At 51.7% G+C, this 23,388-nt stretch overlaps 1 protein-coding gene across 2 annotated transcripts in view; it reads left to right on the top strand.

Moving 5' to 3' along the window:
• The window catches only part of COPG2 (coat protein complex I subunit gamma 2), a 384,275-nt gene that overhangs the window by 104,504 nt on the left and 256,383 nt on the right, over positions 1–23,388 (top strand). For both annotated transcript variants that reach the window (XM_086918917.1, XM_086918916.1), the window contains exon 7: positions 7,235–7,327. In XM_086918917.1, coding sequence (XP_086775043.1) covers positions 7,235–7,327 — 93 coding nt within the window. The remainder of the gene's footprint in view (positions 1–7,234; positions 7,328–23,388) is intronic.

Genomic DNA, 23,388 nt, shown 5'->3' with positions numbered 1-23,388 from the left:
ACTTGGACACTTCCTACTCCGATACCCGTACTTCACCCTCCTGGGCGATTTCAACCTGCATCTGGAACTACCTGCTGACCCTCCCACTAGTAACTTGTTGCAAACATTGGAGATGTTTAATATGCAACAAAGCGTCAAGCTACCCACTCATTCCCTTGGTCACACCCTGGACGGGGTCTGTTCCAATTTTCCTGACATCTCCACTTCACCTCCTATTCCCCAAATCTGGTCGGATCACAGCCTGATCCCGTTCCATATCCTCTATGCTCCCCCTCCTAACTGCAAAAAACCAACTCACCAACACACTCATCCCACAAATTGGAGAACTGTTCAGGCAAGCTTTACCTCTCAACCTTTCTCCCCTGCTAACCCCCCACCCTTTTCTGGCAACATCGATATAGATGCAGTCTCCTTTAACAACTGGCTCTCTCAAGAAATCGCTAATCGATGTCCACCCACTAAAAAAGATAACATCTTAAAAAATACAAAAATCAAAGCCCCTTGGTACACACCTGATCTTACCGCAGCCCACCTACTCTGCAGGAAAGCAGAGCGCAAATGGCGCAGATCCTATCATAAGGACGACCGCAACGACTACATTCTCCAGAGAAAAAATTACCTAGCAGCTATAAAATCAGCGAAAAGAACATACTATGTTAACGCCATTAATGAGGCCGGTCAAAAACAACAAACCCTCTTCTCCATAGTAAAATCTTTTACCAAACCCAAAGCCCTCCAACCAGAGATCCCCCCGTCCCAAGAGCTGTGTGATAAGATTTCCGACTACTTTGAGGAAAAAATCAGTTCCATCCACACCAGCTTCCCCCCCTCCCCTCCGGTTCACTCTTCTTTGGAGCCAGACGAATCTCGCCCGATGGTAAACTGTCTCGACCACTTCTCCCCGGTAAATCTAATTCAGACCAGAGAAGCGATCCTCGCATGCAAATCCGGCTCTCCCGCAGACCCTTGTCCCCCCAAGGTCCTGCATACCATCATTCATGAAGTAAACCCCATCATTAACGAGATAATCAATCTCTCCCTCAAAACTGGCTCTGTTCCGCTCACCTGGAAAAAAGGTGTAGTTAAACCTCTGATGAAAAAGGCAAACAAACCCCCCTCGGATTTAACTAACCTTCGTCCCATCACACTACTACCTGCACTGGGAAAAATTACGGAACAACTAGTCCACAAAGAACTCAAATCCTTCCTAGACGCTCACAACCTACTTCACCCCCAGCAATCCGGTTTTCGACCCAGACATTCAACCGAGACCGCCCTGATCGAGTTGACAGACACCATTAAAAACCTCCAAGATCAGAGGAAGAAAGCCATTCTGATCCTTCTTGACCTCACGGCGGCATTCGACACCATTTCCCACTCCATTCTTCTCAACAGACTCATGGAAATTGGCATTACCAACTCAGCCCTAGCCTGGATCACTTCCTTCCTTAGTGACAGGTCTCAAACTATCTCACTGGGCCCTTTCCAATCCAAAGAAAAAAAGATCTCGTGTGGAGTTCCCCAGGGCTCCATTCTCAGCCCTCTGTTATTCAACATATATCTCATCCCCTTGCTCTCGCTCATAGAGTCATTCGGCATCACTGTTACGTCGTATGCTGACGACACTCAGCTTATCATCCCACTCGACGACAATTCCAACCTGGCCGAAGCTAACCTCAAACGTTGCCTCACAGCCGTTTTTCATTGGATGGATACCAACCATCTTCGCTGTAACTCCAGCAAAACCGAGATCCTGCCTATTGGAAAGAACGCCTCTTTCTGTCCCGCCCTGTGGTGGCCTGACAACTCTACTGCCCCACCCCAGACAGTCTCATCGGCCAGAAACCTCGGAGTCATTTTCGATTCCGACCTTTCTTTCGATCCCCATGTCACTACTGTAGCAGGGAAATGCTTTGGCATTATTAAATCCATGAGAAAGTTTTTTGACTTTCTCCCTCTTGATTCCAGAAAGACCGTTGCAGTAGCCCTCATTCTCTCTCGAGTGGACTACTGTAATGGCCTTCTGGCAGGGACCAAGAAATCCACCCGTCTGAAATTGCAAAGTGTCCTGCATACTGCCGCGCGTCTTGTCCTAAAACTCCCACGCAAATCTTCTATTTCCACTGCCCTCAGATCCCTGCATTGGCTCCCCTTGCACAAGAGAATACTTTTCAAAATTCTCATCATAGCATTCCGAGCCTTCCACAAAACTGGCCCAATCTACCTGTCGAAACGCTTCCCTCACTACTCCCCGGGCCGCATTCTCAGATCTTCGCAAGAAAACCTCATGACCCCGCCTAAATTCAACCTGAAGACCAAAGGTGGGAAAACACTTAGCACTCTGGCTATCAGAGCCTGGAACAGCATGCCAAGGCATCTCAGGCTTCAGACGCATGAGAAACAATATAGGAAGCACCTCAAGACGTGGATTTTTAATCTCTCTGATGACTGGACTAAATCATCCATTTAATCCTCCACCTCCCTCCCAGTGTTCTGGTCCCAGGTTTTACAGCGCCAAGATGCTCCCTCCGGAGCGAACGTCCGCGCTCTATAAATACCCATCCAAATTCCAAATTCCAAATATAAGACTAAGGTGGGATATTGGAGAAGGGGGAGGGAGCGGCACGGGAATCAGCAATTGTGAGGCATTGTTGGACGTGTGCATGGCCCGCTGTTGTAGTGCATTGTTGCTTGTGGACATATCTGCGGAGGGGAGTAAAGGATAAGGGAGAGGGGTTAAGCTGGAGGGCAAGGGGAGAGAGGGGGGAATGTTGTTGGGGGAATTATGAAGTTGGATGGTCAGCAATTGTAAGGCATTGTTGACTGTGGGCACGTCAGCAGAGGGGAGTATAGGATGAGGGAAAGGGGTAAAAGAGGAGGGCAAAGGATGTGAGGGTGAAGGTTATTAGCGGAATTGTGAAGCTGGATGGACGGCTATTGTAAGGTATTGCTGTACATGGGCGCATCTGCGGAGGGGAGTATAAGATGAGGGAGAGGGGTTAAGGGGGAGGGCAAAGGATGAGAGGGGGGATGGTTATTAGCGGAGTTTTGAAGTTGGATGGGCAGTGATCTGAAGTGTAATTCAAAGGAGTTAAGGTGGGGAACGGCCGCTTGGATGAGGATGTTACCGGTTTTAAAAATGGAGATATTGATTTCCCCAGGAAAGGTAGAAGAGGGAGAAGTGGATAGTTTATGGCCATGCGGGATTTTGAGGGACTTCGTGACTGGGAGAGATTGTAGGAAAGTGCTTTTCCAATTAGAAGGGCGTTTGGAATAGAAAATGTAGTTGGTAATAATAGGGGCGGTCAGGCTGTAATAGTTGTCCACGATGAGAGTTTCAGGGTTAAGGACGAGAATGTGGTGTTTGAATTTTTTTCTTGCGTATTTCGAGAGATTGTGGGGGTAGAGAATGGACCAGGAGTTCGGGCCATGTTGGGATAGCTGAAGAGGAGGCATAGTAGGGGATAGTGGTAGATTATGAACATAGGTGCATGTAAGAGGACATCGGGTGATAAAGGCCTAGCGGGGTCATGTCAAGGAAATAACAAAGCCGGTCATATAAATAAACAAATTGAGGAGCGATATTCAGGATAAGGCCACTAGGTGGCGCTCAAGGCTAGCAGGTCTGAAAGGAATAAGACTATAGCTAGTCGTATACAATGAGCATTGAGGGGCGAAGTTCAGGATAGGACCACTAAGTGGCGCTCAAGGCTAGCAGGTCTGGAAGGAATAGGACTATAGCTAGTCGTATAAAATAAGCATTGAGGGGCGAAGTTCAGGATAGGACCACTAGGTGGCGCTCGAGGCAAGTAGGTCTGAAAGGAATAAGACTATAGCTGGTCGTATAAAATAAGCATTGAGGGGCGAAGTTCCGGATAGGACCACTAGGTGGCGCTTAAGGCTAGCAGGTCTAAATAGGTCTGTATAGGGTCATTATGGTTCAGGAGGAAAAAGATAAGCGGTCAGGACGTTTGTTGTTGTTGGCTAAGTGTCCATCTTAAGGGGTCAGGAAGTAAAGATCATGGATTCCACGCCATTTTGACTCCCATGAGGGACGTGGTATAGAAATGTCCCCATCGGTCAATGTCGCTATTCAACTCTATCAGATCACGTCGGCCCAACTGGGATCCCAAAGTTAGACTCCAACATTGGTGATGGACAGGGCAAATAGACCAGTGAGGGGGTCGAGCGCTGTCCCCCAGACAACTTCAGCTGCGCAATAATCCACACTGTGCCCTAGCCAGGAAGACCCGTGGGCAGCGCGGCTGGTACCAGGTCGAATGTCTGGGCAGGGGCGTCGCCCCTCACCAAAATGCAAGGCAGCCAAAACATGAAAAGTGGAGCACGTCGCTCCTCTGCAGCTGGCGCGAAGAAATCAGGGACAACACTCGAAGTGCACAGCATACAGAGCAACCATCGGCCACGTGAACCTCCGTCACAGACCCCCCCAGAATAAGTCCACACCCTCATCAAACGGGGCCGTGGCGCATGCAGCTGGTCTCATGTTCTAACTATTGATTCCCAATAAAACGACACAAAAGAACACATTTGTACGACTTCATCCTTACGTTTTGCGATCAATCATATCACTCATACTCTGTTGTGTGCATCGGACTTTGCTTATAGTGACCACAAGGGAGGAATACTGCCACCTTTGTTTTCAGAGTTTAGGGTTTTCTCTGATCCAGCTGCACCAACCACAATCAAACATTTCTTTTGACCCAACCACTACCTGTTGTGCGCCATCTCAATTCTGAATACTCACAAACCCCTCGCAGGACTTCAATTTAGGGCTGGTCTGTTCCCATGAGGAACAGGGTCAAGACTGATTTGCATATGGCTGAGTCTGAACTAGGGCGGCGGAGTGAGCAAAAGAATGATGATGGATTCAACCCAGATCTAATAGTGACTGGGGGCGAGTGTCTGAAAAGTTTCAGCGCTCCGTCCATCATCTCCTTGTGTTTGCTTAATTCTTGGGTCAGCCACCGGTCAGTTGACCAGTTAATAGTCTCATCATCTAACTACGTAGGTTTCTACTCCTCACCTCATATTCCCACGCCACACAATGCCATTCCAATCCATGCCATTTCACTCCACGCCATTTCACTCCACTCAGTGCCACTCCTCATTTAACTACCTAGGTTTCTACTCCTCACCTCATATTCCCACACCACACAATGCCATTCCAATCAATGCCATTTCACTCAATGCCATTTCACTCCACTCAGTGCCACTCAATGCCACTCAACACCACACAATACCACTCCACTTACCACCCCTGATGAGATGTTAAAGTGCTTTGAGACATGCCACTCCACTCCACTCAATGACACTCCACTTAGCACCACAGGATGCCACTCCACTCTACTGAATTCCACTCCACTTAGTGCCACTCCTCTCAAGTGCTACTCCACATACCATATGATGTCACTTGTAGCCTCACAGTGCTACTCTACACAATGCCACTACATGCCAAACAATGTAATGCTACATAATGCTACTCCAGTCCACAAAACCAATACATTTCACATAGGCAAGACATATTGGCTTTGCTAATGCTTGGTAACTTTTAGGTGTGGAACTTTCTTTGGAGCTGACCTAGCATAAGAGCCTCTGGTTAATGCTTCCTTGTTCCAAACTGACTGGGAGGGCCCCTTTCTTATGCTTTATCATAAGCATGTACTGAACCCTTAGTCCCATGTGACTGTTTTTCCCCTGTCAACTGAGTACACCTAGACAATAGTGATTACATTTCAGATGTTATCACACTGCTTTTACCTTTCTGCTATGCCATGTGTATGGTGAAGTATTTAAGCAATTGGTCCTCCTGAGGGTAAAGGGCATTCTTCATCCAGGACCCATGATTTGAATTCCTATTTTCAGGTGTTTACATAGTGTTCGATCATGGAAAGTTCATGGTGCTAAGCTCATTGACTACTGGTAGAGCTCCTTGTAAAGTTTCAACATTAGGAAAAGTTAGTTAATGTATGTGACAATATATCCAAGTTTCCGGTGGGGTGGAAGCGGGCAGACAGTAGAATCTGTGGTAAAAAAAACACAGACATTGTAGAAACTACCATAAAAGTATATATTGTTGGGGCTCCATTTAACGGTAAAAATAATTAAATGGATGTTGCTGTGTTTGTTTTGAATGCTATTTAATTGAAATACATAAAGCTGGTCCCCCCACACGCTTCTTCTGCCTCTGTCGTGATGCAAGATTCTCTCTGCCCTCCCCTACTTGGTCTTCGTTTGTATGTATGTGCCCATGTGTTTGTGCATACATGCTTGACACGTTCGGTCCGAGGGGATAAAGGAGAGCCTCCACTGGGTGACTGATGTAAATCAGGCTGGGCAAATTCCCTCCAAAGGCTCATTAGGCAGTGTCCCGCTCTTAAGCTAATTTTGTAACTTAATTTAGCCACCATTTCTTTAAACCGCACTGGAGACAACAGTGTTTAAGTAGTCAGTGACACTCCTTGCAGGTTAGTCTGTGCGCACCCTTTCATCCTAGGAAGAGAAGCATAGATACAAAAACTGAAGAAAGTGTCCAAAATATATACAACAAATATTCCTGGATTTTTCACAGAAAAATTGGCGCCGCAGTTTCTAACTTTTCCTATTTATATGTTAGTAAGGGCGACGTAAAGCAACCTTTGTAAAAGAAGCTCACAAAGTATTGTGTCCAAATGACCTGAATCAGACCAGAGATCTTGTAGTAGATCTTAAAGTTGGTTTATTCTCAAGTCTGTTCTCTGATGGGCCTCAATACTAGTTAGCGGGTTAAGCTGTAAGCGCCCATCTCCATCAGGCTTAGCCAAGACCACAGGAATTTTGTCATTCTGAGGCTTGGGTGTTTCTGCATGATTGTGGATTTGCCTCACTTTCCAAACCATGTATGAAGGTATTGGACTGATAGTAATTGGGATAAACCTTTGCCAGACAATGGGAACATGTGAAAATCGCAAAATAATGAAGGTATAAAGTCACCAAATGTGCTGCATAATGTTGAATAAGTTGCTTTTCTTGCTGCATAATTTGCCCCACCCCACCGCATAATTCCAGTGGCACAAAGTTTAGAACTGCTATGCCTGCATAAGTCATAACATACTAGTACAAATAAATACATAAATCTGCACTTGATTGACTGCGAATACATGGGCTGTATCGGAAATAACTGAGAATCTGTAGTTAGGAGTTTAAATTGTGTTCTTTACTTACCTTCTCTTGCCAGGGGACAATGTTGCAGGCCATTGAACGATACATGAAACAAGCCATTGTGGATAAGGTGCCCAGCGTTTCTAGTTCAGCCTTGGTGTCGTCCTTGGTAAGTAAACAATTCTCCATAAAATTTCTGTGATGCCAACATAACGCTAATGCACAGGAGACTAGTGTGAGGACAAGAGATAAACTGCGAGGTTCTGCGAATGCCTGAATGAAAACAATTCATAAACAAATAGCATTAGGAGTGTTTCAAATTAGGAAACTTTTCATTGAACTAATAGAAATCTTACTTTCTTTAAAATGTGTGAGTGTGTGTGTGCGCGTGTATATCTATATCTATCTATCTATCTATCTATCTATCTATCTATCTATCTATTCACCGAAAAAAACATAGGTTTCAGGGACGTTATAGTTAGTTAGTTGGACATTTCACTCGTACAAAACCAAAGAAATTTCCCCGTTCTAGTTAGTTAACTATAACTCGCGCCCGCAATGCACTGCTGATGACTTCTCATATTACATATTACATCATGCATGACATGGTCAGTGACATCACTGATGACCTCTCAAAAGACATCACTGATGACATCATCCAGTGACTGTGTGTTACTGTAAAGTTTAAATGTTTTATATATATGCCAAGTTGTATTGAAGAATAAGGGGGTGTATAAGTGTCTGGATGAAGGATTTAGTAGATGCGTGACTGACTGTATAAGTGAGTGATTAAATGTGTCTTAATGAATGCATGGGTTAGTGACTAAACTGTCTGAATGTATGTATCAGTATGTCTGTTGTTGTGTAAGCTGCTGCATGTGTTGGTCAGGAGGTCCATGAGTGTCTATGTGGGTTAGTGATTGGTTGCCTGAGTATTTTTAGGGGAGACTGAGTGTGTGTCTGAGTGGGTGGGAGGTGTGTGAGTCTGTGCATAGATGTGAGTGGTTGATTGGGTGTATGGGTTCAAGAGTGCATGTGGAAACAGCTGTATGGGCCGGTAAGTGTGTGTATGGGTGTGTTTATGAGTAAATGGCTGTAAGAAAGTGGCTCTGTGTATACTGGTAAGGTACAGTGTGCACAGAATCCACAGTCTCCAGAGGTATGGCAGAGGATAAAGTTAGATGTAACCTTACTCTCCACAGTGGTAGCTTGGTTGAGCAGTAAGGAAGTACCAGGGGACAGTGCAAAGCATTTGTTGTACACACCCAGTCAGCAAATGGTTTCACACACTCATGAACTGAACTCTAGGCCAATTATTTTGTATCAAAATATATAGGCATTTTATATCTGAAAGAAACAGGTTAGTGTTAGATTCCTAACCTTATAATATCCCCAGGCATCAGACTGGGTCCGGAAAGTTTTGCGTAGCAGTACCCCTGCGCGCCGGTAGGCGTTACGTGCGGCTCTGCGTCCGTCGTGGGCGCCGGGATGACGTCTTCGGAGTACTTAGACGCCGCCCTCGCGCGCTGACGTCAGCTCTTCTTTTTTCCGCACCAGCAAGCGCAGATCCGGGAAGAGCAGTACTCCTTCTATTTTGGATCTTCTCGAGTCGTTATCGACTCCGGTGCCGGTAGGGTTGCCCGGGTTCAAGCCCTGTGACGACTGTAACCGACTGATGTCCGTTACCGACACCCACCGTCAGTGCCTTTATTGCCTCGGGCCGACCATAAGGACAAGTCGTGCCCAGACTGCCGGGCCTTGACGTCGAAAGCTAGGCGGGAGCGGTTCCGTAAGCGACCCAAGATCTGGGCGTCGGCCCGGTTCCGTAAGCGACTCAAGATCTGGCAGTCGGCCCGCGCCACCCGAGGTCCCGGTCCAGGAGGAGGTCGAGGGACCGGTCGCGGGGCCACAGTCATCATAGCTCGGCGAGTCGACACCACTCGACTGGTTCGAAGTCCTCTGGTAAGTCGAGGCACAAGAAGTCGAAGAAGCGCCATCGCTCTTCTGACTCCCCCGACGCTTGCACGACGCGGCCGGGGGTTCGGGCGACACCGCCCACGCGGCTCCGCCGGAGCCGCAAGCGCCGCGTCCAGCTCCACACATGCCAGCCCCTGGGCTGAACTCGATGCCGGAGGAGATCAGCGCCTTCCTCATGGCCATGAGGTTGCTCTTCCCGCCCCCCGCCCCCCACCCCCTCCCCCCGCCGGCGTCGTCACCAAGGGTGTCGGCCCCGTTCTCTGGCGTCGTCGTCCCCGATCCCCGCCCCGGTCTGAATCCGGCGTCGGAACGGCGCCGTCTTCGACAATAGGTGATCCCTTCACCGACGATCCTGCTCCATCATTTCTTCCTGACTTTCAGGAGATGGAGGACAAGGGGGATTGGGAGGGGGTCTGAGGACTCTGCAGTGCCAGTTGAGTTAGGACTGGACGGACAAACTTGTGGAGGCCAGTGGTCTGGACACCTCGCCAGACACTGGTTTTGTCTTCCTCCTTCCGTGGCTACGGAGGAGGGTGCTGCATACAGTGTGGTGTTGACTCGGGCAGCCAAGGCCTTGGCTCTTGAGCACCCAGTCGCGGCCGTGAGGACTAACCTCCTCACTGAGGTACTCAAACCGCAGGCAAGTTCCTTGGAGCCTCTCCTGCCGTTCAATAAGGCCCTCATTGACGTTCTGTTGGGCACCTGGTCCAAGCCCTCCACAGGCCACTCTGTGGATCGGAACGTGGCCCAATGCCACCTCCCGGCTCCGGGTGACCCCAGTTTCCTGTCTGTTCACCCATCCCTGAGAGCCTGGTGATCCAGGACTCAACTTCCCAGACCGCATTCCCGACCGCCCCTCCGGATCGGGAATCCAACAGGTACGACCAGTTTGGTAAGAAGCTGTTCTCCTCACTGAGTTTGGGGTTGCGGTCTGTCAACACTGCCTGCCTTTTGGGCCGTTACTCCCACTCTTGTTGGGATACGGTTGCGGAAGTGCTGCCGCAGTGCCCAGTGGAGGTCCAGGCAAAGCTGACCTTGGCCCTCGCAGAGGGAAGGGACGCAGCACGATATTCCATTCGGTGTGGGCTGGATACCACGGACTCGCTAGGCAGGGCGATTGCAATGACGGTGGCGGGTCGCCGCCACGCCCGATTGAGGTCCGCTAACTTTTCAGGCGATGTACAAGCATCCCTTATAGACATGCCTTTTGATGGCCGTTGCCTTTTTAGCGACAGCGCGCTGGAACGTTTTAAGGACTCCAGGGCTACGGCCAAGTCCTTGGGCCTCTGCCAACGCCAGCAGACTTCCGCCTTTCATCCCTTTCGTGGTCAACGAAGGGGCGCACCCTCACGTCTAGCTAACCACAGGCCGCAGAACCCACCTCAACGCAGTCGCGGATGTGTTAACCGCTGTGGCGGTGCCGGGAGAGACAGGCAAGGCCAGTCCACACCCGCCCCCGCAGCATCTGCCTCAAAATCCTCCTAGTCCGAATTTGCAGGCCCATTCGACGCTAGTGGGGGGCCGGGTTCACCATCACCTCCTCCACTGGCGCTCCATCACATCGGACAGGGGGGTGCTGCAAATCGTCCGAAGGGGCTACTCCCTCCCCTTCGAGGCGACCCCTCCAGCCATGACACTGCAGTACCACTGCATGTCGTGGGATCACTTGCAACTTCTGCAGGAGGAAGTTACGGCCCTCTTGGCCAAGGGGGTAGTCGAGTGCGTTCCTGGGCCAGAAGTAGGACATGGTTGCTATTCCCACTACTTTCTGGTACCCAAGAAGGGCAAAGGGGGCCTACGCCCTATCTTGGATCTAAGGAGCGTCAACGGCTTCCTCCGGAAGGAGAAGTTCAAGATGCTGACTTTGGTTCAGGTCCTAGCTGCCCTGGACCCAGAAGACTGGATGGTAGCGTTCGACTTGCAGGACGCATATTTCCACATATTTCCTGCAGTCCCACCGGCGTTACCTGCGGTTCGCGGTAAGCCACAAGCCCTTTCAGTTTACTGTGCTCCCCTTTGGCCTTACCAGCGCCCCACGGGTGTTCACGAAAGTGATGGCGGTGGTCGCAGCTCATCTTCGCAGGTTAGGGGTTTCAGTCTTCCCCTTTCTCGACGACTGGTTGTTGAAGGCGGGCTTGCCCCAAGCAGTCCTCTCCCACCTCCAGACTACGGCTGACCTCCTGCACTCGCTGGGGTTCTCCATCAACGTGCCAAAGTCACACCTGTGCTTCTTGCAGAAGCTCCATTTCAACGGAGCGGTTCTGGACTCACAGCGGGTTCGGGATATTCAGGCTCGGATTCCGGTCTTTCAGCCTTTATCCCGAATCTCGGTCAGGTTGACGCTGCAGCTCCTGGGGCTGATGGCCTCCTGCATCCTTCTGGTGCATCACGCTCGATGGCGGATGCGGGCTCTGCAGTGGGACCTGAAGTTTCAGTGGCCACAGCTTTAGGGCAAACTGCCCGATTGCGTCCGGATCTCGGAGGGCACTGCGAAAGCAGTTGCAGTGGTGGCTCACGAACTGCGATTGGGTCAGCGGCAGATCTCTCTCCCTTCCCCCAACCGGAGCACGAAATAGTGACAGATGCGTCCCTCCTGGGATGGGGAGGCCACGTAGGGGAGAGGGAGATCAGAGGCCTCTGGTCTCCGGCGGAGTCCCGGCTTCACATCCACCTTCTGGAGCTGCGATCGATCCGACTTGCACTGAAAGCATTCCTTCCCTCTGTCCGGGGAAGTGTAGTGCAGGTGTTCACGGACAACACCACCACCATGTGGTACTGCAACAAACAGGGCGGGGTGGGGTCGTGGACCCTTTGTCAAGATGCTCTGCGCCTCTGGACATGGCTGGAACACCAGGGCGACACCCTGGTGGTTCCACACCTGGCAGATTCCTTGAATGCCTGTTGAAAATTTGCAACCCATCTTCCTATCGATGCCCAGGCTGCTGGCGCAAACCGCCTTAGTTCCCATGTTGAGTAACTACCAAAATAAAGAGACGGGCGCTGGAAGCAGGAATCAAGAACAGAGTTTATTACTCATGAGGAGAGCCAGTCATTTCGGACACGAAACACAGTGTCTTTCGGGAGGTGCTCTAACAAGTGAGCTGAGACTCTGGCTTTTTATACTCTACAGAACACATGATAACACAATTAGGACGGTGTGACGCAAAAGGAAAGACATCCCCATAATCCTCGTGGTGATCCTACCCATATACATTCACAATGGGGGCCCTTGACCTGCTGATAAGAGGGGAGGTCAATCACGCAACTGAGTGTTTTGCAGGATGTGTACGCCTGATCATAGCCCAAGGGGTGGGGGTGGCTAAGACCAATAGAGGATCCTTTGAAGAGGAGTGACTTCATACAATAAGGGCAGTAAATGGTATCTCCTGGCTCAGGCGATGGCCTCGGACATATGTGGTCAGCCGGACTCGGGGGAAGAGGGTCATCAAAGGAGTGGTATTAATGCCGCGTGGACAATTGAGTGCGGAGGGAAGGCTTGTCAACAGAGGGGCATTCATGGAAGGGAAGGAGGTGCTGGTCAGGCGCGGCCGTGACCCTCAAGGACAGGGCTCTGCGTAAGAAGAGAGTTTATGACTTGTTTACGTGAGGAGAAGGGAGGGGTAGCCAGGGTGGACACAAGGACAGAGTCACACAGAGAGCGAGAGAGATCTTATGACCCGTACATGAGAGCGGGGGCAGTCAGGTGCAGCTGGGGGAGGGCTATGTCTGCTAAGGCAAAGGATGCCTCTCCAAGATGGAACAGGGGGTTTTGTGCGAGTCAAGGGGGAGAGTCGCCTTTCACAGCGGGGTCGTGCAGAGGGAGAGGGCTTCATGGTTTATGCATGTGAGGGAGAGAGAGATTTTGAATACACGCGGAAGGGGAGCCAGTGATTCTAATCTTAGGCGGGCAAAAAGGGCCAGGGTGCCTAAAATGGCTGTCATGTATACACGGGTACAGGCCCTTGCCTGCAGTAGGATGTAGTTAAATGCTTTACGGTATTTAGGATATGCGCATGAAGATGAGTGGGAAAAGGGAAATGAACGTTGCTTATGTACATCAATATGTCTATTTTTCTACATGCCAGGGTGGACAAACTCTGCCGCCGGTGCATGATGGATCACGAATGGCGTCTGAACTCGGACATGGCGCAATGTCTCTTTCAGCAGTGAGGAGAGCCTTGGTTAGATATATTCCCCACCGAAGAGAACGCGCAATGTCATCAGTTCTGCACGTTGGAATTTCCAAGGCGGCACTCGCTCGGCGACGCTTTTCGTCACTAGTGGAGCTGCGGTCTGTTGTACTCCTTTCCGCCTATACCACTTCTGCCCAGAGTGCTGAAAAAGATCAGGCGAGACCGGGCCCAAGTCATCCTTGTGGCTCCGGACTGGGCACGAAGCTACTGGTATCCCGAGCTACTAAGCATGTCAGTCGATCCTCCGATTCGTCTGCCTCTTCAGGAGGACCTTCTGTCGCAGCAGCAGGGGACGGTCCTCCACCCAAACTTGTCCAGCCTCCACCTCCATGCGTGGAGATTGAGCGGCGGCAGTTGAGACTATTTGACTTGCCTCCTGAAGTCTGTGATGTCATTCTGGTAGCCAGGCGTCCCTCCACAAAATCGGTATACGCCTGCAGGTGGAACAGATTTGTGGCATTGTGCACAGCAAAGGCTGTGGATCCTCTCTCTGCCCCCCTTTCAGAGGTTCACCTCTTCCTTCTTTAACTTGACCAGCAGGGCTCTGCTCTTGACACTCTTAAGGGCTACCTCTCTGCCATTTCTGCCTTCTTGAGGCTTCCTGATCAGCCCTCTTTTCAAGTCCCCTATTGTATATAAATTCTTGAAGGGCATCATGCACAGGTTTCCTCCTGTTCCTTTCGTGATGCCTCAGTAGGACTTGAACGTTGTTCTAACCTATCTGATGTGCGCTCCTTTCGAGCCACTTCACAATTGCCCTCTTCGTCTTCTGACTCTCAAGACTGCATTCCTGGTTTCCATGACCTCTGCCAGGAGAGTGAGTGAGTGAGCACCAGGCTCTATCTTCTAAGCCTCTTTTCCTTTCTGTCCATCCGGACAAGGTTGTTATTAAGAACGTGTCCTTCTTTCCTGCCCAAGGTGGTTACGGCCTTTCACATCATGCAGTCCATCACCTTGCCCACCTACTTTCCGCCTCCGCATCCCTCGAAAGAGGAAGAGAGGCTACACCGTCTGGACCCAAAACTTGCGCTCACCTTCTACCTTGATCGCACACGCCAGTTCCGGGTGGATGACCAGCTCTTTGTTGATTATGTGGGCACGAAAAAGGGACGGGCGGTGCAGAAAAGGACCATCTCTTGGTGGGTTGTGTTGTGCATTAAGGTCTGTTACTCCTTGGCTAAAAAGGAGCCCCCTGTTGGGCTGAGGGCCTATTCCACTCGGGCCACGGCGGCTACTACTGTCCTGGGTCGGGGAGTCCACTTGCAGGACACCTGTCAGGCAGCTACGTGGTCCTCGCTGCACACGTTTGCTAGACACTACTGCCTGGACAGCCAAGTCCGGGGAGATGGCTTTTTCGGCAGTTCCGTTCACCAGGACTTTCTGGTGTGATCATGGTCCGCAGACCCACCACCGGGGTTGGTATTGCAGGGGTATCTATTCTAAGTTAAGGAATCTAACTCTACCCTGTTTCTTTCAGATGCACAAGTTACTTGTCTTCGGTAATAATATATCTGGAAGAAACAGTAGTTAGTGTTAGATTCCTTACCGCCCCACCCATCCTCCCCGTTCTGCGGACCAATACCTAGTGTTGAGGTATTTCCCTTTGAGGGCCCTAGTTTTATGGCACCAGTGTCGGTCTCTGGCACGACTCTGCGTTCCTGGCGCGGAAAGCTATGTACAAGAACTGATGTCAGCGCGCGAGGGCGGTGTCTTAGTACTCCGACGTCATCCCAGTGACCACGACGCCGACGACAGACCGAGAGCCGCTGACGACGCCTACCGATGAGCAGGGGTACTGCTACACAAAAGTTTCCGGATCCAGTCTGACGCCTGGGGATATTCTAAGTTAACACCTTGGCTGCTATGGCTTTTCCCCTCCTGTGCTGAACCTGCTTGAATACTATAGTTTCATGACGAGCTCAGCTCGTCATCAGCACAGCTCAACTGTGCCTCATGACGAGCTGAGCTCGTCATGAGCATCGAAGGGGTTAAGGAATCTAACACTAACTACTGTTTCCTACAGATACATTGTTACCCAAGGTAAGTAACTTGTGCTTTAGAACCAAAAAGGTATCGAAATATACTTTCTCCGAATAGATTACTTCAGTTAAATACTTTTCAAATAGGCAAAAGTCTCTTTGAATACAATAGTTAAAGTTTGTTGCAATAGGCAACACAATTTCAAACACAATGCAACATTGAGCTCAATGGGAATTTTCAGTTAAATGCAATTAATTACTTTGTAGATTACTTTTCTAACCACAGGACTGGATCCTGGATTCAGTCCTGGGACATGAGTCGTAAACAGTTAAGCAAAAGTGTTTTGGTTACAGTGTTGATTTATAAGGAATATTATTGTATTTTAAAAGTTGACACTTGAAACTTTTTCATTTGAAATTACCAATGTTACCCTATGGAAGGAAATTCAAGTAGCAGGTAAAGAATGTTAACGTTACTTTTGTAATCCAGTACTGCACTCCTAGGTTCAGTCCTGGGATCTCTATCTAAAACAGGTAATTACGTTTTGGTAGTTGGTACAATTTTTAAAGAATATTTGTAGCTTGCGAAAATCGACACTTAGAAGAGATTGCACAGAAAAATAGTTAGCTATGGAAGAAAATTCAGGTTACTGGTAAGTACGGTTAAAATTACTTTTCAGTGTTTGTGCTGGGCTAAAAGGTGCAGCACTGAGGTCCCTCCTGATGACAGGTGAGTAAATCGGAATTCATAGTTCGGCTGATTTTAGGTGAATATTTTAAAGTTCCAAAACTCCACACTTAGAAGAATTTCCAAGTGAAACCAGTCAATGTTAGCCTATGGAAGAAAAGTGAGTTATCTGCTTTTAGGTAAGTACTCGACTGGCAGAGTTAAGGTTCTGGGCTTAGACTCAGGGGTCTCCCAGGGTCAGTTAGGTACAGTTGGTACACCCTCAGCGGCACAGGGGCAGCCGGGAGCAGAGGTAGTTAGGCCCAATGTTATCCAATGAGAGGCAGGGAGCTTTCGGGTGGTGGCTGCTGGCTAGCAGGCCACACGGCTATGGGAGCTGGGCTCCTGGTCACTTGCTCAGGGCAAATGGGGAAGTGGGATAGGACAAAGGTTGCACTGCCCGGGTGTTAGAAGGCGACCTCAGGGGAGGGCAGGAAGTGTACCTGACCACCCAGGGATCCACCTCCCTAGGTCCTTCCACAGAGCCATCTTTCTCTTTGGCGCACAGGAGGTCAGGGAGAGGCTCCGTTTCCTCTTCTGCCCCGTCATCTGTGGCCAGTAGCAGGCTCAACTCCGTCCGCACGAAGTGAGGCTTGAGGCGGTTCACGTGCAGGACCCGCAGGGGATTCCTGGGGGACTGGACGTCCACCAAGTATGTGACTTGGCTTTTCCGCTCTATCACCTTGAAGGGCCCTGTCCACTTATCTTGAAGGGCGCACGGTTTTACTGGGGCCATGACCCATACCTGCTGACCCGGCTGGAACTCGACCAGAGTGGCATTCTGGTCGTACCAGCACTTCGTTTCTTCCTGGCTCGCCTCCAGGTTGGCTTCGGCCAGTTCTCGGAACTTCCTAGTCTGATTTCGGAGGGTCAGAATGTACCAGAACACCTCCTGAGGAGGGTCGCGGGAGGCCGTCTCCCAACCCTCTCGGACCAGGCTGAGGGGCCACCGGACAGGGTGTCCGTACAGTAATTCGAACGGGCTGAACCCCAAGGATTTCTGGGGAACTTCCCGGTAGGCGAACAAGAGGCAGGGGAGCAGGACGTCCCACTTACGCCGGAGGGGCTCCTCTAGGCCCATGATCATCCCCTTTAGGGTCCGGTTGAACCGCTCTACTAGGCCATTTCCTTGGGGGTGGTACGGAGTGGTGAAACGATAGGACACTCCACATTGCTGCCAAAGGGATGTCATGTACCGGGAGATAAAGTTCGTCCCGCGGTCGCTCACGACCTCTCGGGGAAATCCTACACGGGAAAAGATTCCCATCAGCGCCCGGCCCACCACGGGGGCCTTGACGGTGCGTAGGGGTATGGCTTCCGGGTATCGAGTAGCATGATCCACTAGGACGAGGATGAATCGGTGACCTTGAGATGTTTGGGGGTCTAGGGGCCCCACAATGTCAATTCCAACCCGTTCAAAGGGAGTACTGACGACGGGGAAGGGTTGGAGGGGAGCCTTGAGCTTTCCTCCGCTTTTTCCACTAGCCTGGCACGTGGGACAGGACTTGCAGTGGGCCTCTACGTCCGTCTTCATCTTGGGCCAATAGAAGTGCGTAACCAGGCGGCTATGTGTTTTGTCTTGGCCCAAGTGGCCTGCTAGGGGTACATCGTGGGCCAAACCCAGGAGGAAGTTGCGGAAGCGTAGGGGTACCACCAGCACCCGGGCTGACCCTAGCTCCTCTGACTTTTGCTCGCTGTAAAGGAGGTCATTCTCCCAGTACAGCCAGTGCGTACCCGATTGGTCGCCGAGGCCCGACCAGGTAGCTTGTTCTCCGCAGAACTCCTCTCGGGAGGGGCCCCCCTCGTGGCGCCACTGCGCCAATTCGGGCAGATCACCCAGCTTGGTGATCTGTGCGGGGTCTGGGTGTATGGCTTCGTCGTTAGTGTCCTCCTCTCCTCGTGGGACGAGGTCGGAGGCCTCGGCTGGATCGGCCCGGTCGCCATCCACAGGGGGAAGGCTGGGCGGGTCGTCCTCGATTTCTCTGTCGGGGCAGTCGGGCTTCCATTGATCGGGTGTGGTGCACACCCACTCGGGAAGACCCATCATCCCAAGGTGGGTGCGGCGCTCAACCTGCTTCCATGGAGTACTTTCCAGGTCGTTCCCCAGGAGGCAGTCAACAGGCTGGGAGGTCCGAACTGCTACTTTTAATTTTCCTGCTACTCCTTCCCATTCAAAGGGTATCAGGGCTACCTTACACAAGCTCTCCGTGTTATCTGCTGAAATTACAGGGCATAGGAGATTGGGGAGGATCTGGTCTTCTCGTACTAAATGGCTAAGGACATCTGTGATGCTGGCGCCGGTGTCACGAAGGGCCTCCACACGGTGGCCATTCACTAGGACGGACTGGCGGTACTTCTCGGTGTTGGGGGGCAGGATGTTCCCGGGGGCCATCTCCCTTTCTCCCAGGGATACTAGGGCCATGGTAGCAGGTTCCCATTCCTCGGTGTCCTCAAACTCTTCCCCTAAAGCTACATTCGCTATCTGCTTAGCTGGGGAAGTGGTGGTAGGGATACATGGGCCCGTGGGACACAGGGGATCATTGGCGTAGTGCCCGGGCTTTTGACATCTATAACATGTGGTGGTCACCTTGTGCGGCCTCCCCGGGGGACCGGCCGTGGCTGGTCGAGGTGTGGGGAAAATCGGTTGGGTGTTTCTCTGGGGGCTACACTGGGGACCAGACTGGGCGTCCCTGGGTCCTCCTTGGTTTCCCCCTCCTCCCTGGCGGGGTGGTCCTTGATTGGTGCGGGGAGAATCCCCTATGGGGCCCCTGGAGACCCGGGTGTTCACCCAGAGATCCGCCTCGACGGCAAGCTTCCTCGGATCTGCGAGCTTGCTGTCGAGCAGATGCTGGCGGAGTTCTACAAAACAATTCGTGGACAAATGTTCCCATAGCATGAGGTCAGTTAGTTCTTTCATGGTGGTCACTTTGCTGCCCTTGACCCATCCGTCGAATGCTCGGCTAAAAAAGTTTACGTACTCTACCCAGGTGGTGCCAGGAATCTTCTTGCAGTCCCGGAACCGCTGGCGGTACATTTCGGGGGTGAGGCCGTACCTCGTCAGAAGGGCCTCCTTCATGTGGCTGTAGGAAGTCTGCTCGGAGGATGGTAGATCGAACAGGGTGTCTCTCCCCTCGCTCAGGAATCGACCCCACAATCCGGCTCCCCAATCCTTCTGTGGGACTCGGTGGGAGGTCATGGCGACTTCGTAGGCCTTGAACCATTGCTGGATGTCGTCATTTTTGTAATACTCTTTGACCACATCCTTGGGGATGTGGACCTTTGGCTCGGCCAGGGGGACGGTCTCTCGGTTCCCCAGGGGCCGGTTCTCTTCGCTCCTTGCCTTGAGTTCGAGCTCCTTCAAGCTTCGCTCGTGTTCCAGCTGAAGTCTCCTCCCTTCATGCTCCCGCTGGAGTTTCTTCTCTTCTAGTTCTCCTTGTACCTTCATTTGCTCGACCGCTAGTTTCTGTCTGCTAATTTTATTTCGCCTTCGATCTTTAGTTTCGCCATCTCAAGCTCATGGTGGCGACTTCTTTCTCGATCTGCAAGCGCTTCCAGGGATAGGCCCCCGTCTGGTACAGTGCTTCGTACCGGGCTGCTGCCGTTTTCTGTCTGGGGGAGTCCCGGTCGGTCTGGCGGCGCCGCCGCTCCTTCTGTGCAAGGGGTTCCGGACTCCACCCAAGTTTTTAATGCTTTCTGCATGTCTTCTTTTGTGTTGAGGCCAGTGGTAGCGATTCCTAGTTCTTTTCAGAATTCCTTTAGTTCTTTGTATGTGTAGTCCTCCAGTTGTTCTACACGGAATGCCGTACTTGCGTCAGCTTCAATGAGACTCATGGTGGTTTCTCCTGTTGTCTTTGCTTGGTAGTGCGTTAGTCGTGTACTGTACGATCTCTAGATTGCGGCTCGTATCCCGTCGCTTGCCACCAATGTTAGAAGGCGACCTCAGGGGAGGGCAGGAAGTGTACCTGACCACCCGGGGACCCACCTCCCTAGGTACGAGGACGAGCACTGGAGGGAGACTCCTCAGGGGGGGAGAGCCTCGAATCTAGGATCGTACACACCACACAAGCACCACACGACAAAGAGACACCACAACGAAGCTTCTTAAGAACGTTTCTTTATCTCGTGATTCAAGGGATCTTTATGATCAGAGAAAGCCGGTAGTACAAGTAGAGCAAGCGCTCAAAGAGTCTTGGTCAAGGTCGGGGTAGTGGGACAGTCTTATGGGATTAGTGTCAATATCGTTGCATACCCAACGCACAGCTCTCAATCCTCGAGCCGGGGGACGGGGCGATCTTTCAGGGTCCGGCCAGACCAGGAGAGTCAAGGAGCCGCGAGTCACTCAGCAGGGCTCAAGCAAGATGTTGGGGGTCTTCCGTTCTTCAGGGGAGCTGCGAGTCACTCAGCAGGGCTCAGGTGTTTCAGAGTTGCAAGGGGAGTCGCGAGTCACTCAGCAGGGCTCGGTGGTTCAAAGTTGCAGGGAAGCCGCGAGTCACTCAGCAGGGCTCGGTGTTTCAAAGTTGCAGGGGAGCCGCGAGTCACTCAGCAGGGCTCGGTGTTTCAAAGTTGCAGGGGAGCCGCGAGTCACTCAGCAGGGCTCAGGTGGTTCCAGCAGAAGTCCTTCTCTGCCAAACGAGCCGCGACCACGTCAGCAGGGCTCTTGTAGTTCCATGATCAAATCTTTCGATAGTCCCGGAGCAACCCCAGTTATACGACTGCTCCTCTTTGATCTCCGGAGTCTGGTCGTCAGGGGACTTGGCACCTGGGGGCCGCTTGTTGAGGTTTCCTGCCACGCGGCCCTTTGATCCATTCAGGTCAGGTTTGGGAGGAGTTCCAGACACACAGCAGGCGTGGAGCCAGCCCTCCGGGCGGCTGGAGGGGCGATCGAAACCCACTTCTCGAGGAGAGGTCGGAGGTGTGAAGGATACTGCTCCTCCCTTTCTCACTCGCGGGGAGCGCTCTGTCCTCCCGCCAGGGTGGCGCCTCTCGGTCTAGGCCGCGCTGGCTCGGGCGGCCATCTTAGGTGCCGAAAAGTGGGAACACGGGGCCTACGGTCCGGGAAGATGGAGGCACGGGCTGGGAAGTCCGGGAAGGGTCAGGACTAACATGGAGGGAAGGGTTGGCTTGGACGGGGGACTCTGGGTTCTGTTGTGGTGCAAGCTCGGAAGGGTGTTGCTACGGGTCCGGAAGGACCACGCCACGAGGCCGGGTTTAACACCAGGGCAATCAGGCGGCTGGGTGCAGGGTGCTTTTGAGCCGTTGGGCGTTCAATGTTATTCAACGGGAATCGTGAAAGGTGAACAAAGGCTGCTGGCTCGGGGACAGAGAATCTTTGGGAGCGACCAACACTTCGAGGGTTAAGTTGGGATACTGTAGGATAGGTGGGCAAACCGGAGTTGGAAGCAAGGGGCCGGGGGGTGCCGGGTGCAGTAGTGTCTTTTGGCGTCAGAAAATCTTACCCTCTGCTGGTCGCGGTTGGAGGGGTCCCTGGTTCTGAGTCTGCAAGCGTCGTCTGGGTCGTCGAAGAAGAACCTTGGGCACTGGATTCCAGGTCAGAATCGCTGGGGGGGGGACGTCTCAGGGTCTTTGTCCACTTGGGCACAGGCTGGGCTTGGCGGGTGCAGACTGGGATGGATTCCCAGTTCCTGGCCGGCACTAGGGGTATTTCTGTTGGAGCAGAAACACTGCTCGTGGGAGTCCCTGTCTCTAAGAGGGTCAAGGCAGGCAGGTCCTCCAGGGTTCTCGAGGTTGCTGTCCGCAGAAGACGCCGGGATTTAGCAGGAGCAGGTTCAAGGATCAACAGGCCTGTAGGGCTGGGGCCAAGTCAACTGGTGTTGTCCTCTTGTTAGCAGCTGCACAGCAGGTCTTCTTCTTCTTGGTCTTCTTTCTTGTTTCGAAATCGGCATCTGAGGAAGGAAGGTTCAGGGTGCCCCTAAATACTAACTTTAGGGTTGTTACAGGTAGGGGAAGGGCAGGGATCAATAGGTCCCTGTCCTGGGGTTAGTACACCCCTCTATCCTGCTCCTTTCCTGTGGGAGGGGGTCAGGAGCTTATCTCTGATTGAGCAGGGCTCCCCATCTTCAAGATGGGTGGGGACCAGAGTTGTGCTTCACCTCGCCTCTCCCACCTGAGGAGTGGAGTTGGCACAGGCTGGCACATCCCCCTTCCTGACGTAGGGTTTCCCGCCAGCCTTCCTGCCGGAGGGGGGGGGGGGGGGGGGTCATAACTGGTGGGGGCCAGTTGCTGAGTACAGCAAGTGGCCTGGAGAAGCTCACAAAGGCGTCTAGCCTTTGAAGCTTCCCCCTGCCCATCCTGGGGGCGGAGACCTAGCACCTCGCCCAGGATGTGCATTGACGCAGGCCCTGGGGAACGGGGGCTTTCCACCCAGGGGTCCAGCAACATGTCTGCCTAGGCAGCCTCTCAGACAAGACGTGGATTGTAGGTTAGGTTTCAGGGGGCATCTCTAAGATGCCCTCTGTAGTGCATTTTACAATAAATCCCACACTGGCATCAGTGTGGGTTTAATGTGCAGAGAGGTTTAATATCAAACTTGTCGGTCTTCAGTATAGCCATTATGGTGCTGTGGAGTTCGTAATGACAGCCTCCCAGCACCATATACTCTTAATGGCATCACTACACTTACTGTGCCCAGGAATGGCCCTGGGTACAGTCGGGGCACAGGGCTCATTTACCTGTGCCCACACCACTGGCATAGTGCACCCAGCTAGAGTGGTGACTGATGTATGCCAGGGCAGTGGGCTTGTGGGCATGGCGCACAGGGATGTGTGCCATCTCGACTGTTGGTTTAGTTCTGCACCAAGGCACTCAGCCTGCAAAGGTAGTGTGTGGGTGTCAGGGTGCAGGGGGGGGGGCACAATAAGTGCTGCAGCCCTTAGGTTTTAGGGAAGGGACACAGGCCCTGGGCACCTGGTTGGTAGGAGTCCAGGGCACACTCAGTCAAAGTACATCAGCAATTCAGCAAAAAGTGGGGGCATACCATGCAAGAAAGATGGCACTTTCTCACACTGGCTTTCTCACAATGGCTATCTCAGTGCTACATATTCGGGTAACTACATATGTAAAAGGCAGTGTATGTGAGAGTTGGAGTATATATATATATATATATGACTTTACATGAGAGCCCGTGATTGTGAGTGGCTGTATGGATGAGTGTGTACTTGCATCAGTGATTGTATAAGAGAGTAAGTATGTGTTAGTATATGTTTGAATAAGTGAGGTGGTGTGTGTATAACTGTATAGGTGAGGAAATGGAAGTGTGATTGATTCTTTATATGACTGACTAGGTGTGTGAGTAACTCCATGGATGAGTGGCGGTGTGTGAGTGTATGTATAGGTG

This window comes from Lissotriton vulgaris, chromosome 1_1, assembly GCF_964263255.1.
Source record: "Lissotriton vulgaris chromosome 1_1, aLisVul1.2, whole genome shotgun sequence".
Lineage (NCBI taxonomy): Eukaryota > Metazoa > Chordata > Amphibia > Caudata > Salamandridae > Lissotriton > Lissotriton vulgaris.
The sequence above is the reverse complement of the archived record's forward strand: the minus strand, read 5'-3'. Positions and strand labels throughout refer to the sequence as shown.